Raw genomic sequence first — 15,663 nt, forward strand, 5'->3', positions numbered from 1 at the left:
AATGGTGATGAGCGCCGGGCCGGCATGGTGGGGAGTCGCTTTTTTTTTTTTCCCCCCACGAGAGTCAAGATGTGTTTATTCACTCGGGGTGTATTCAAACTTGACTCGACAGTACTTACGAGTGCTCCGACGCAAATGCAACTTTAAGAAAATACCCTGCTCTGTTGACAATGTGCTTATCCCGGCTTCAAACACACAACAAGTACCTCAAATTGGTGGGGGGGGGGGGGGGTTTATCAGAGTCGAGCTTAAAGAGAAAGACCCAAACGGCTGACGGCTAATGACCTCGAATGAATTATTCTTCACGTCTGTGCGTCTCCACCAGTCGCACAACTTAAAACGCCAAACCATGAGCGCATATTTGCGCAAACGGAACGACTTTAATGAGCATTTAGTTGCTTTGATAGCCAAAATGAGCCGCTAGGCCGCCTTGACCAAGTTGCTTACAAATTAGCAGCAAATAAATGACACCCCGGGGGGCCATTGGCTATATTCCCCCCCCCCCCCTCAGTGATTTCATCCGACCCAAGCGCCGCTTTCATCTCCCCCATTTAGCAGGGCCGCTTCTGATCACGGTCCACGCTGATCAATGAATAATGTAGCCGCCGACTTGATTGCCGCCCAGAATTGCCTGACGCAACGCCTTCCGGAGGACTTTTTTTTCCCCCCGCCTTTTCAGTCGGTGCAAAGACACAATAATCAGGTCATCGCAAGCTCCGCAGAAAGCGTGCGACTGCGAGGGGGGTGGGGAGGGGGGGGGGGTAAATTTACATGACTTGCATTTAAATTCTTTTGAAGTTGTTTGTTTTGCTCACCTTGGAAACGCACTATTTCTACTTCTCCTCTGTGGTAAGACGTATGCGCACCCCATAAATATTTATCTACCCAGGGCCTGTGCTATTCTGGCCCAGTGTTTTGAACATAGCCACTGGAGATTGGACCTATCAGGGACTCGCAGAAAGAGGCGGTGGGAGGAGGGGGGGTACAAAAAAAAAGAAAAAAAAAGGAGGAAAGGAGCTGGGAGCGAGTGGCGGAGGATAATATTTTTGTGCATGTTCCAAAATGGAAAGTGGATGGTTTTGCGTGATGTTTAATGCAGAAGGAGCAGGCCAAGTTTCAGAGTGCGTTTCCTTCACGAGTCACCCCACACGGCGCCAACGTTCGGGCACAAACGAACCTCAGCAGTTTTTTCTTTTTTTTTGCAAGGTTTGAGGCTTTTTCTTCCACTCGAAATTAAAAAGTGAAGCCATTTTGCATGAACAAACAGGCGACGGCAGCCAGAATGGAGCCAACGCTTCCGAGAAACGGTTTGAAAGTACATTAAAGGATATATATTTTTAATGAATAAATAATCTTTTAACTTGGTTTCTTTTCGAGCGAGATGCCATTACGCATCAGAGTTTCGTTTTATCAGTACGTAGGTTTCCTTCCCTGAAACCCACTTTGAGTGATGAGAAGGCGCTTTTACCGCAATAAGGTCCATATCGCAATACACATCATCATACAATGTTTGTCGACATCATCATAAAATAATTCAACCCTTACCTGTGCATCAGTGTCCGTCCAAACCACGCCTTCTCTCTGTAAACACACACACAAAAAATATATTGAACACAATTGGCAGGGAAAACTTCATTCAGCATTTATGAGGGATTTGAGCAGTACATACAAATTCTGTATTTGGTCTTTTAGACATAAACAAGCAGCCAAAAGCAAGCGAGCCACAGAAAGAGGACACGATGTTGAAAAGGGGCCTTTGGCAGCACAGCATGTGAGGCTTATGCGCACATGAGTTCTTATTTTCAGGCTTGCGTGCAGAAGGCTTCTTTATTGGTGTGTGCTGAAAGGTCTGACACCCACTGCGCCGCTTTTGCCGGCCGCAGACTGACATGTCGGGACATACTGTCCAGGGAGTTTGTATTAATATTCCATCAGAAGTAGTGCATATGGGCTTGAAGTGGGAACATACCTGTGTGGACAAGTCAACCCCCCCCAAACTTTCTTGGGGATAATATGTTCCATGCACCTCCACTTTCCGAAACAGGGCATGCTGGCTAGCATTGCCTTTGTGGAATATGAATGAAGCAGCAAAATGCACCTCCGGGGGCGGCTAATTTGCCACTTCCTGTCGACTGAAAGTGACATCACAGTTGCTGGCTCAGGTAACAACCAATTAGCGCTGCTGAAGCTGAGCCATGATTTGTCATTGCCCCGACCAACGGTTAAGTCATTTTCAGTGAACAGAAAGTGGCAAAATGGCTACCGCCGAGACAAAAAACAAAAACGAACCGTTTTAACTTATTTTACACATATGCAATATTAATCAGAATGCCGTGTTTAGACTAGTGGGGTTGCATAGAACACATTCTTGTATAGAAAAACTTCCGATTTAGTGGAAGAGACTGATGGAAGGGTGTCTGGATGGAAGGAAGGAATGGAAAAAGATGCCGTGAAAGAAAGAATGAAAGGAAAATGGGAGGGGGGGGGGTTGATATCAAAGGAAAGGGGAAAGTCAAGTCAACTTTATTTTCAAATATTCTATGTGCGACATACAGCACAGATGAAATGCATTTCCTCTCAAGCACAGTGCAAGGAAGAGGAGGATGGAAATGAACCAAGGATAATATGAAAGGGAGGAAGGAAGGAAGGTGTGACTGGGTGGTGGTTTGGTAGGATGGACAAAAGGAAGGCAGGCAAAAAAGGATAAGAAAACACAAGTTGGGGTGGGGGGGCATCTTTGCAAACTATTCAACTCTCTTTAATGCATGTGCTGAATTGTGCGTACGTGTATACATACATTTGGCGCAGTCTGTATGTTTGGAGATGAGGGCTTTCCAGGATGTTTTGGGGGACCTGGACGTCGAACCTGAATGAGGCACCTCCACTCCAGCCAAAGTCACCCGGCAATGACACCGACGCAGGGAGATTGATATTCAAGCTCAATTCAGCTTCCTCTCCACTTGGCTGCCGTGTTTATCTCCCTGCACAATTAGTCTCAGGTGAAGACAGACAGCGAGGAGAGACGATACTAGGAATGCGCGGCTTGATTAGCTGCAATTGTTTATGAAGACGGGAGACGTCTTTCAAACGTCTTCAAGGTGGCTCCCCTAATACTGAAGGGCCATTACTCGCTCGTTGAATACCCATGATGCTACTTTTCCCTTCACAAAGTGCCTGCGGCTCAAAATAACAAACGCCGGATTGGCTTGAATGCTAAATAAAAATGCGTGTTTCATCAATTTAAGGTGGCATTTGAATCTCGGACGTGACTGGAACGAAAAAAGTGAATGACGTTCGAAACAAACAAACGCCTCGGGTGTGACAAGCAAAACCAAGGTGTTTCCAATTAGTTTCAAGGTATTCGTGTATATTTGCACTAATGAGTAGACTTGAAATATGAACATAAATACGTATTATCTGCAGTGATGCGCCCTACCTTCCAAATGGGCCAACAGCTGATGTTTGGCCAAATCAGGTGTGCAACGGAAACGAACGACGTTCCGCACGAAAATGGTTTCACGGGGGCACAGCGCCACTTGGTGGTATACCTGGGAACTACAGTACTCCACAACGGGGGGCGTTTCCCAAGCACGAGTTTTGTGACCTTTAAAATGTAAACAAACAAGAGCAATTCTAAAAAATTTTATACAATATAAAATTGTGTAGCCATTCTCAGTTGATATCAATCCACAAACTGAATTAAACCATTTTCCAAATAAATCTACCCGTGATAACTAACGCATGAAATGCCACTCGTTTTCTTTTCACATGAGAAATGTTATGCTCAAGGCCTCATGTATATTTAAAAACGTTAGATTAATTTTATTGCGGGCACCATTCGTATCATTTTACGGGATTACAAAAAAAATCCATATGCACAGGCAGCCAAATTAAATGATAAAATGAACCCAATTATTGCTAGACCTACCTGGCTAAAGGAGTATATTTCAAGTGCTACTTGAAAAGAAAGTCTGGAGCTCTCATATTTTTCTTCTTGAGCATAAGAAAGCCCCCCACAGAGCCTCAGAAGTCCTCATGATTAATACAGTAGCCTTCCATCAAGTTTCATGTCCTTCATCCCGAGCTCTGCGGTACATGAAACACCTGAGATTAGACGTTCCAATTCATGTAGTCGCGTTCATATTTGTATATTTTATTTCTTTATTTTTTTGCATTTTGTGGTGATTCAATAAAAACAAAGGTTAAATGCAAAATGAAATTAGCATAACCAATGCTACCCAGAAGGAAAAAAAAACATCTGTAATCTGACAGCTACAAAAAAAAAAAAAACGGTTAGAAAATCATAATTGAAAAGAATCCATCACAAAATGTGCCAGTGGGACAATTTCCACGTCATTCCTAGGTCATGAAAATACATGACAGCAAGTTAGTGCAGGCACGTATTTCATCAAATGCGTCGCATAAAAAGTACTTTCTTGGCAACTATTTCACACATCCCACTGAAAACCTGCAACACAAAAAAAAAAATTCTGAGTAGCAAAGTTTTTGGTTCATTTGTCCACAAAATCAGACACAATGTTGTATTCAAACCATATAAATATACTGTATTGGAACAAAAATAGACTAAAACTATTTCATACAAAATGATTAATATCAATTAGAGGCCAAGGTCAATAATTTAAAACAGAAAAAAAAAAAGAATACTTTCATACACGGTGGTTCGGCCCTAACCTGTTTAACAATAAGGCTTTTTGCACTCCCCCCCTCCCCTCCCCTCCCTCCCCTTCTTGGTTACGCCATAGCGCCGCGAATGCACCAAATATAAATACAAAGCAAAGTCATGTCGGTCAAAACTACCAAATAAGTTAGTGTTGAGCAACTTTACACATTTACAGTTTAAATACAAAGACAGGTGTTTGCAAATAGAGATGATTTCATAATGCGAAAGTGACCGTGATAGGAATGTTGCTGACGTGTGGGCAGGGGAAAAAAAAAAAAAAAAAGTGAGCCACAGCCAAACTAAAATAATCTTGAAATGTTTTGAGAGAAAAACGTTCCAGGTGGTGAGGACAGAGGCGACGGTCTTTTCAGTAAACTTACAGCTGGAGAATGAGTGGCGGCTGTGGGTGTGTGTGTGTGTGGGGGGGGGGGGGGGGGGGGTGACATTCATTCAAGCAGCATGTTTGAGGAGTGTGTACGAGCGGGAAACGCGGTGGCGGCCCGCTAAAAGTCACCGTCTCCGACAGAGGTACGTGAAGAGGTGCGAAGCCCGTCAGTCCACGTCGCTCAGGTCGCTGACCGGTTCGTCCCGCACGATGCTCAGGTGGTTCATGGCGCGGCTGTAGGCCACCTGGACCGCCTTGCGGACGCTGGACGTGCGGCCTTCCATCATCTTGATCTTGTCGATGGTCTTGTCCATGCCCAGGGGAACCATCTTGGATCTAGGAAGCCATTGCCTGGGAGGGAGGAGGAAACGCATTATTTCATAACATCACCCCTCATTATATTTCATATCGACTAACGCTCAACAACTTAAGACAAATAATCTTTGAGCGCAAAAAAAGAGGCTAGCTATTCAAGCGTATGTTAACCCTCTGAATAGTGATCGAATCGAAACTCGATGACGAGCTGAAGTGTGTACAAGTGCTCATTTTTTGCAAAATCTCCACGAGCCTCTCTGGGGAAGCGCAATGTGACGTCGTCTACGGAGAAGCTAACGATCAGGCGCGCTTGGTGGCGTTCCGCTCCGATGCGTAAAACCGCCGCCTTACACTCACCAGCTGCGCTTGGTGTCGAAGAAGAGCACGAGGTAGAGTTTCTCGTCGGCTTTGTACTGCATTTGTTCTCCGATGCGGAGCACGTCCATGGGGGGCATGGGGATGGACACCCCGTTGTGCTGGCAGCCCACGCGCGGCATGTGGGGGTCGATGATCTGCGCGGCGCCGGCGGGAGGGGTTTGAATACATGAATGAAACTTCACATGGCATACATTTACTTCTCTGATTACAATGCAGCATGCAAAGATCAAGTCAATGGCCAGCAGTTAAAGGCCGCCACCTAGAGGGCCAAGTGGTGCAACGCAACTCAACCCATGACGAGCTCCATCGGCGGCACTCGATTCTAAGGACTGTTTCAGAGTTTCCCCAATCTTTACTGAGCCAAGGCACATGTTTCAGGGAGGAAAAAAAAAATCTCCTGCCACGCCACCGCGCACATATTTATACACACCGCTACTGGAATTGACCGTGACCTTGTCTCAATTTACCCACAAATGCCTTTGGCGCAACACAAAGCTTTTACTCTGTTGTATGAATGGAAACCCAAGTGGAACCTTGAGTTACGAACAACCCTGTATCAGATTAATTGCATTTACACCCATTTCAATGGCAAACATGACTTGGGTTTCTGAACATTTGGCGTTACGTGCACATTTAAGTTCGTAAGCACGAGGTGCCACTGTACATGAATGTGCCCTGACACAGTGGTTGGGCTTCATCTTGAATGACAACCACTCACCTTGAATAACAACAAAAATAAAAACGTGGCGAAAAACGTATGAAGGTTATTATCGGCTTTTCCGTGCTGCAAAACACTCACCAAGGCAGGGTAGGAAGGGTAGCCACTACATTTGGCCCAAACTAGCTTTAAGGGTTCCAGTGCAACTGTTGCAGCACTAGCGGGCATCCAAATATTGCTGTTGCCAACCTCTACGGAAGCGGGAACACAACACCAAACAGGATACAAGTGGGTTAAAAAAAACACACACACACAGCAGCGCCGCAGCAGGAGCAGAGAAGGCCAGGGGCAGGAAATTCACGTTCGACGACGAGTTATTACACTTCACGAGCCATATTTTCCTTCACTTTGTGTGCCAAATATGAGTTTTTAAATGAGGAAAGGTCCAGATGTTGACTTGTTGGATGCCACCGGAACAGGCGGGCAGCGCCAATTGCCGCAAGAAGTTGGCTGCGGAAGCCGTTGAGAATGTCCAAATCTCTGTCCTACATGCGTACGAAGTCTGCACTTTATAATTCAGTTTAACTCATTCACTCCCAATGACGTTTTTAAACGTCTTTTCAGACTTGGTCCAGAATTGGCTGGTACTGAATGAGTTAACTTGGAAATGTTAATATTCCATTTATAGATTGCCACAAATAGCAAAATAATGTTTTCCCTAGAATAATATCTATATGCATTTTTTATTTTTATTTATTTTTGGCCATCAACAAGCACTGGCGCTTACCTGCGGCAATTCGTGCAGCTTTGGCAAAGTTGCCATTTTCTATGCAAGCAATTAATTCATTCTTATCATCCACAGTGTTTCTCCGCAACAAGGCCGGTTTCCCTTTCCCGCACTTCGGAAGACTGAGAACGGTCCTGGAGAGAAGTGCCAAAACAAAACAAAACACCTAGTGGCTTTGCGACAATCGCACGAAAGGTGAGCTGGACGGCTTACCCGGGGCCTCCGGGTAGACTGCTGCACGAAGAAATGGACGACTCGGAGGCGCAGCGTCTTCGGGGCTCCGTAGCTCTGCTGGGCTGGCCCAGCGCCTTCTCCTCTTCCACCTCCAGGAAACCTCTCGACAGCCCTGAGTTGACACAAAATGGACATCAATCCCAAAACGCCCCCCACGCGACGTACAGACAGGCGCGATCGTTGACACGCATTCCTACCCATGTCCAGTCTTTTAACGGGGGACTCGCCGTCCTCTTCGCGCCCCTCGTGGCTGTCGAGACGCTTCCTCTTTTTGCTGTGAAGTAACGTCTCCAGCCTGGGAATCACCACCGACAGGAAGGATTTGGAAGCCAGCTGCGTGTTGCCGCCGTCCGCCTCCTCCTCCTCGCTCTCTTTCCGCTCGGTCGCAGCGCCGCAGATGTCGTCGCCGTCGTCGGCGCCGTCGCCGTCGTCTCTGCCTTTGGCGGCCCGGCGGGGGCTGGCGGCTTTCGACTTGCAGAACAGCACGGCCGTCCGCCGATTGACGGCGGCCGCCGGCTCGGCCAGAGTCGAAGTGGCCACCACGCTAACGTCGCCGTCGAATAAAGAATCGGCGAGGTCGTCGTGGGAGTGGCCGTTGAGGTGCGGCGGGGACGGCGGGGGGTTTGCTGGGTCCCCGTCGAACGTCATGCCGTCGGCCGGAGTTTTATCGTCGCAGTCCTGGGTGGCGTCGATGGGTTTGAGGGTTGGGGGCTCGGGGTCCGTGTCGGAGTGGATCAGAGGGGGAATGGCGTCGGAGGGCTCAAGTTTAGGCGGGAGAGACTTGTCTGCAAAAAAAAAAAAAAAAGAAATTGACATGCAAAACAACTAAGTACAGAGAAGTTTTTTTTTCTTCCTTAAAGGCAATGTGGGGGGGGGGGGGGCTATCCAGACAAATAAAATCAATGCATCGCTCAACCCCAATGTAAAGTATAGCAGATGGTAATTTGTAGGTGACATCCATACCCTCGTCATCTGGGAAATGCCCATTCGGCTTCCATCGCTCCTCTTTGAGCTGCGCCGCAACCTCTGCCGATGGCGCCGACGAAGGCACCGCGGAGAACGAGCTGCCGATGCGGTGGTGGTGGTGGTGGTGGTGGTGGTGGTGGTGGTGGGAGGGCTGGACTCTCCTCAGGCTCATGTCGCTGCGCACGTCATTGATGGTCTTTTTTAGCAGCTTGATGCGTTTGCTGCGCGACGGGCTGGATTTCATGGCGCAGGTCAGGTCAAACTTCTCCAGAAGTTGCTGCAACTGCTTGTCCAGCGGCAGATGGCTGCGATTAGCGGGCGCCAGTAAGCGATCCACTGTTGGGCACAAAAAGAGCGTGAGTACGGTTTGATATCACCGACACGCATCGGCGGTTTGTTCGGGCTTTTACCGTCCTCCCACGAAAACGAGGACTTCTTCAATCGGGGAGCCTCGTCCAGGTGCATGCCGCTCGCCGCGTCGAAGCCAATTTTCTCGGCGTCCCGCCGCGCCTTCCGGATCACCGCGCCGCCCTGATCTCGGAGGCGAACGGCGGCGCGGTAGAAGTAGGTGTCCTTGGAGTTGTACTTCATGCAGTTGTCGACGATGAGGTCAAAGTCCTCCTCAAACTGGTCAAAGTTGCTGTATTTGTGGGCGTCGAGGCGCTGCCGCATGGTGGAGAAGTCCATGGGCCGCCTGATGTGGTCCAGGTAGTCGGGCACCTGCGGGGAACAAGCGCGGGCGGTTGCGGTTGTGTCTTCCTCATGTTCGGTCGCTCACATTTCAGGCTTCCGTTTAAGGACACCCCCCCCCCCCCCCCCCCGATTATTCTGGTTTTTACCAAATAATAATCCGATTCTTAAAATCGGCATGTAAAAAAAATTGGTACCTCGTTGACGTCGACTGGCTGGGTGAAGATCCTGGCCTGGTCTTTCGTCAGCAACTGGTCCAAGACGGCCCTGAGCAGGATGCTGAATGGAGTCAGCTGCATCTCCAGCAGGCTTTCTTGGAACTTTAACTTCAAGCGCAAAGCCAAGGGACATTATTCGACGGCGATTCCGGCCGCGCGATGCCCTCCAAAGAACTTTTTTTTTCCCCGATTACCTCCTCCCTCTTGAGCTTCTCCCTCTTGCGAATGAGCTCCAGCAGCAGCCGGGCTCGCTCGAGGTCGTGCCGCAGCCGGTGCCGCTCCTTCAGCTGCTCCTTCAGCGCCCGCGTTTCCTCCTCGTTTTGCTTCTGCGGGGCAAGAGAAGAAATGGAGACTTCGGCGGAATCGCTTCTATCAGCTCGCGGACCCGACGCGGGAAGAAAAGACGACCCGAAGGTCCTCTTGTGATTGACTGACTGATGAACAAACCGGCTGCGCATTCTTATGTGATTGCTGGTTTGTACGCAGACGTCGGATCAGCGGAAGCCCGTTCCTGGATTGCCGTTTAAGAGTCCAGTAATTGAGGACCAGCTCCACGAAGGCCTTCTTTTTCTGGACAGACACCTGGTTCAGGATGGTTTGCAACCTGGCGGGGACGCGAAGAAACAAAGAATCCGTCATTGCGCTTGAAAGTCGCCTTTCTGTGACTGTTGTCGACCTTGCCACAGCGATTAATTAACATAAACATCACGGAACCCCTTTTCTTTCAGGCTGCTCTTCATTTGAAGTGCTTTACTGCCATCTTGTGGCACCTATTGGAATTGACTTTTTTTTTAACCATTCGCAGCAACGGCGCTCCTATCGGCAAATACGAAGCACCGCGCGGATATTAACGCTCGTCTCTCGGCATTCACGTGAACACACGTCTGAAACGCGAGCGCTCGACGCGCAGCCCCGACGCAACGGGAAGAACGGACATCGGCAGGTCGCTGTACCTATGGGAAGGAAATGTCGGCACAGCAGCGGGAGACGGCGCCTCACTTTCAACATCCGATTCGGCCTTCTTCGTCTTTTTCTTATGCTTCCCTTTACATCGCGCGGCTCCTCTGCCCTTGTCCATTTTGCCCCACAGTCCGTTCTTGGCTTTGGCCCGGTCGTAAATGGCCAGTTTCCTCCTCACGCAGCCGTTGGGCGTGTGCGCGCCGCAGTAGGCGGTCTTCTTCAGCGACAGGGTGGGCTCGCCCGACTCGGTCAGGTCCTTGACGGGCTCCATCTTCATGAAGAGGCCGGCTTTCTGGGCGCAGCTGACGTGGAAGGCGGTGTAGCAGTTGGCTTTGTGGCACTGGATGCACACCCCGACGCCCTTTTCTTTGCACAGGTAGCAGGTGAGCTTCCAGCGGGCCGGCGGGATGTGGCGCACGCCGTCGATGGGCTCGATGAAGGTGGCGTTGGAGAAGCCCACCTCGGGGACCCACAGGGCGCACACCACGTGGCCCCAGCGGCCGTCCTCCGTCTTTTTCACCGCGCCGCCCTTACTGGGGCACAGGATGCAGTCGGCGGGCCGCGCGGGCGACTGCAGGCAGTGTCGGCAGAGCCACTGGCCCTCGGGGACGTAGGGCACGCCGTAACACTCCTGGTGCACGGCCACGTCGCACACGTCGCAGAAGAGGATGGCGTTGCCGTTGGGACACTCGCCGTCCATGCAGATGCAGCAGACCGTGTCCCCGTCGACGGACGCCAGCTTTTCGCTGCCTTTATCCAAGCCCTCCAGGTACAACTCTTTCTCAAAGCGGTCAACGAGGAACTCAAAGACATTGAAGGAGACCTGACTGGCGCCTTCACTTCGCCGCTTTTCGTTGACCAAATCGAGCCAGGCGTAATCTTCCTCGTCCATGTCGTACTCCGTTTCCTCGTCCAGCTCTTCCTCTGTCTTCTCCTCATATTTGTAATAAGAAGAATGACGTTTAGGAACTGCGGGCAGGTTATATTCCACGGTCCGAAATTTGGGCTCTGGAAGTTTTGGACCGGGATTCGAAGCGACGGGATGTCCGCCGCCTCCTTTCTTCGCCGCGATGCCCAGCGCGGCCTTTCTCTTCTCCCGATTGTTTTTTAATCGGAGCGACCTCAGCAGGACCTGCTGCTGCGGTTTGTCGGCATTCTCCTTGTTGTTGGCGCTCTCCAGCATCTCCCGCGACGCGGGGTCACCGTCCGAGATCACGGCCAGGCGGTCGAAGACGCTGAGCCGATGGATGTGGCCGTCGATTTCAAACTCCACCATGCGCTGCGCCTGGGCGTAAGTCAGGATCTGTTTGTTGGGCGAAGGCTTGATGGGCGAGGGAGGCCTCGCCGCAGTCGAGACACGGTGGTTCCGGGCTTTCTTCTTCATCTTGTTGCTCTGCGTTTCTACAGAGGAAAACACGTAGAGTATTTAATAAGAGCAATATCTTAGATTTACTTGGTGCTATTAAAGGGGCCGAGGACGCTAAAGCATTTAAATTCTATCCGTGTGTGTCCGTGTCTCTGTGTTCACGTTCCATCTGTGAATACCAATCAGATGACAACATAACACAGTCGAGCAGTGAATTCCTCAGCTCATCGGGTGTAACTGCGGGAAACTATCCACTTGGATAGTGGATAGAATGGTCCAAAAATCATTTAGTATCAATCCCGTATCTTTGTTTATCAACGTCGGTGTTGCCTTTATGAAGTCAAATAATTATTTTCTTCATTTCCTCACAAGTTGACTGACTCAGTGTGAAATCTGTTCAACTGAACAGTTGATATACTTGTCGGACAGATAGCTAGACAGACAGGCAGCGATATCATAATTGATTTATTGCAAATAATGGTGACTGCTCTTCCACTAGATGGCAGAATGTACAATTAACCAGTGTGTCCACTTATTCCCATTCATACAAACAGCGTTAGTGTGTAGCCGTACACTGTCAGAGCTGTGTTCAACTAAACAGGTTCAGATTTCACGCCGAGAAACTTAGTTTGTTCGTAAATTGGGAGGCGAGGTCGTCATTCCTTCTGTATAAAAACTTTTTTGCGGCCTTTTCGTGCCTTCTCTCATACGGCTTCAGTAAAGCCCGTGTCTTTTAAAGCAAGACTAAAAAAAAAAAAGTTTGCAAAGTTGCAGTTGGGTGAGTGCATGAAGGGATTTCACGGCTGTGGGAGGCGGACAGAGTTGGTCACCGCAGACGTTTGCACTCGCCCACATTTTGACACTGTTACGAGCCTCAATGGTGCAGTCCATTTTTAGGGATTCACAAGTAGCTGAGCGGCTAACAATAACATTAGCGAACTAGCTGGCGCTAACATGAAGAGCTGAAGGGCCCACTCCAAAAATGGGGTCAAACTAAATCAAAGCCGTCATAAAACAATGTTTGGACAACGTATGGAGTAATGCTGTTGAGGCTTAAGTGTTTTGCATGGAAAGGGAATAAAGTGAAATGCACATACCTGAGCTTGTGATACAGTGTTAGCTCGCCAGCAAGGCTTACAAAGCAATGGAGGCACGGCCTGCTAAGTGGCTCGGTTTTCGTACATCGAGTTCTCATCCAAATCGGCGTCTAAATTCAAATGCTAATACGGACATAAATGTACTTGGGATCTAGTTCGATTCCCGGCGATACGCTCCGCGCTAGTTTTACGTTTTAAAGGGCCATACATAATCGTGAGAATCGCTCGGCGCCGATCGAGCCCGGAGTGAAGCGCAGCAGCAGCAGCAGCAGCAACAGCAACCCGGGCGGCTCTTCCTCCACCCCCCCAACACAACAATGCATTTTCAGCAGACAACTCCCACCGCACGCACCGCTCGACGCGTGACGCTGGAGGTCATGTTGGTAGCGAGTCGTATTTCACACAAAAGCCCCATCTGTCACGCAATCTTTCGACGACGCTTCATAAAGACACGCAAAGCTAAACCCGAAAACAAAGCGCCCGACAGGGACACCCAAAACGCTGGCCACTGCGCTGAGTTTACTTCCCATCATGTGCTGGGTCATTTGACTCATAAATATGACATAGCGGACACACAGACATTATTTATTTATTAGCAGCGCACCACAACTCCCCACACCGGCAACCACTTTTTATTCACAAAGCTAAAAAAAAAAAAAAAATCTGATCGAGAAATACATTTTCGCATCCGGCCGTGCATTCGTAGCATGAATAGCGAATGCACTTTAAATGACAGTGAACGCAGCACGAGTTGAAGCCCACCAGCGAGAAGCCCTTGCAGGTCTTTTATTACATGACGTCCACGCCGAGCGTTGTCATGTCCCACATAAAGATTCACAATCAAGTCAAAGTCACGCACAAGTGCTTCTTAGACGAACATCAAAGTGGTGTCGTGCAGTGACCGACCATACATCACACCCCTTTTGCCGTTTCGCTGACATCACGAAAACCTGTTCCTTCCGTCCGACGCTGTGTGGAGCTGCTTCGACCCAACGTGCAGACAAAAGCAACAAAGTGAAGCCCCCAGTCCGGATCGCTCCAATGTGTCACAGTTAACCGTTCATGGGCCGAAACGGTGTGGCACCACTTCACGGTAAGCCAGCCACCAGACAGCAATCCACGCGGGGGATGGCTTTTTAAAACCGGATCGGATCACGACTGCGGAGAACCGGTCTGAACTGGGTTGGGTTCGACTGGGTTCTGCCTCGCCAGGTTGAGCTCGTTTGTCCTGTGTGTGCACGGCCTAGCTGGTGGCCAACTGGAGAGCAGTCACGGTGCGGTTCCACACAGTCGAGCTTCGTTTACTGACCCCCTACAATCCCCATAGAATCCGAATGGCAGTCTATTGTGCGTCATAGCCGGGTCATAACATTGTTAACCGCTCCTGTTTGTTTTGGTGAGTGCATTAGCCTCAAGGCTAACCCAGTTAGCACAAGGATAGCCACCAAGATGTTTACTGATGCTGCGTCGTAATTACTTGTTTATTATTAGCGTGGTGTGAGAGTCCTGACCCGCGCGTCGCTTGGATTTCGTGGACTAGTAAAGTACCTTCGCGGGTCGGAACAAAGCCATTTAAATATGCTCAAGTGATCATCTATTCAGTTGTCCTTCCGGACTAGCACTTGAGCCAAACCCGGAAAAGCTCGCTGTCAAACAGCACTTGCGAAATTGTCTTGCCTTTTTTTTTCCCCCTTAAGTGAAGATGAATGTATCAACCACTTTTTAGCAACGCAGTCGTAAGAGTGAAAATGATCACACTGGTCTCATCCACTAAAGTAATAGTTTTAGTAACATGCTATGTTCATTTAGAAATAACCGTCGGTTTGATGGTGTAATACACTACTGGTGTACTCAGGCCATGTACGCTTTCATTAATAATTATTTTTTGCATTACCCTGGTCTTTGATTATATCTTAATTATTTATGTATTGTCATTCAAATACAGTGTATAATATTGCCCTAATAACAATAGTATACTTTATTACCTCGTAACAAAACTTTGTGCCTGTGTTCCGGATAGTCTACTTTGGTTTCTCCCCACAGGCTAAAACGGGGGTCACCAACATGGCACCAGGCAGCACCCGGGAACCAGATGAATAGCTTGCGGGCCTGTTCTCAAAATAGTTGACTCGTAACAGGATATTGTGATTTTCTAGCAATGTTGTAGAAAATTGAAAATGTAAACGCCGGCAGGTTGCATCGTGCTATTTTTCTCACTATCAGGAGAAATCGGAAACATGAATGAGTGTCTTCATATAAATGATTGTTATCGACAACATAAAAAAATATTACTAAAGTAGCAACGCGGCATTATTTCTGAAAAAGGACAATCCATCAAGGTGCCGAGTCTTTTCGTAATGGCCGCTTATATGGGAGTACAACGCACCAAGAATTTTGAAAATTGGACCATGAGTTTTTTTTTTTGGAAAAAAAATGGCCTTTTGGGGTATTAATTTTGTGTGATACGTCCTACAGAGAATCGGGCTAAAAAAGCTGAACAAAAAAATTGGAGTAACCGGTACAACTCCATTATTTCTCAACACGCTCCTCAGTGCTTTCGTTTCGTCTTCTGCTTGGGGAACCCCCCGTTCTCCAATTGGCTGACAAGGTGCAGATAAAAAAAAATATCCACCAATGATTTCAAATGCCGACACTTGACCTAAAAACTCATCTTAACTTGCGCAATTGGAGTATTGGTGGGAAGAGCCGTGTGTGCAGTGCAAAAGGTCATGTACTTCAGCAGTCAATGGTTTTTTTTTCTACAAATTTATTTTTGGAGGCATGTGAAGTGCTTATTCCGTGCGTTTTTAGAAAATTCCTCAAAGAAGGCGACCGCTCGTCACATTGATAATGAAAAGCAATTTTAGCAAATTTAAAATTCCACATGCGTCGATCATACTGAGAAGTAGCTCTTTGTTTTGAAAAAGG

At 48.5% G+C, this 15,663-nt stretch overlaps 1 protein-coding gene across 2 annotated transcripts in view; it reads right to left on the minus strand.

Annotated features, from left to right (window-relative positions):
* brd1a (bromodomain containing 1a) overlaps window positions 1–13,397 on the minus strand; it is a 193,298-nt gene extending 179,901 nt beyond the window's left edge. Inside the window, exons 1-17 of one of the 2 annotated variants that reach the window (XM_086102790.1) lie at window positions 12,736–13,397; window positions 10,266–11,673; window positions 9,760–9,916; window positions 9,507–9,638; window positions 9,292–9,420; window positions 8,815–9,124; window positions 8,402–8,740; window positions 7,636–8,223; window positions 7,418–7,550; window positions 7,205–7,338; window positions 6,559–6,668; window positions 5,739–5,893; window positions 5,196–5,417; window positions 3,929–4,086; window positions 3,437–3,604; window positions 2,798–2,981; window positions 1,546–1,581 (exon numbers count right to left, since the gene is read on the minus strand). In XM_086102790.1, coding sequence (XP_085958916.1) covers window positions 5,234–5,417; window positions 5,739–5,893; window positions 6,559–6,668; window positions 7,205–7,338; window positions 7,418–7,550; window positions 7,636–8,223; window positions 8,402–8,740; window positions 8,815–9,124; window positions 9,292–9,420; window positions 9,507–9,638; window positions 9,760–9,916; window positions 10,266–11,656 — 3,762 coding nt within the window. In that variant the 5' untranslated portion in view covers window positions 11,657–11,673; window positions 12,736–13,397 and the 3' untranslated portion in view covers window positions 1,546–1,581; window positions 2,798–2,981; window positions 3,437–3,604; window positions 3,929–4,086; window positions 5,196–5,233. Of the gene's footprint in view, window positions 1–1,545; window positions 1,582–2,797; window positions 2,982–3,436; window positions 3,605–3,928; window positions 4,087–5,195; window positions 5,418–5,738; window positions 5,894–6,558; window positions 6,669–7,204; window positions 7,339–7,417; window positions 7,551–7,635; window positions 8,224–8,401; window positions 8,741–8,814; window positions 9,125–9,291; window positions 9,421–9,506; window positions 9,639–9,747; window positions 9,917–10,265; window positions 11,674–12,735 lie in introns of both variants that reach the window. The other variant, XM_086102789.1, reaches the window with a different exon arrangement.
* Window positions 13,398–15,663: the final 2,266 nt, after the last annotated feature.

This window comes from Hippocampus guttulatus, chromosome 22 (assembly GCF_054856545.1).
Source record: "Hippocampus guttulatus isolate MCC_2025c chromosome 22, RoL_Hgut_1.0, whole genome shotgun sequence".
Classification (NCBI taxonomy): Eukaryota; Metazoa; Chordata; class Actinopteri; order Syngnathiformes; family Syngnathidae; genus Hippocampus; species Hippocampus guttulatus.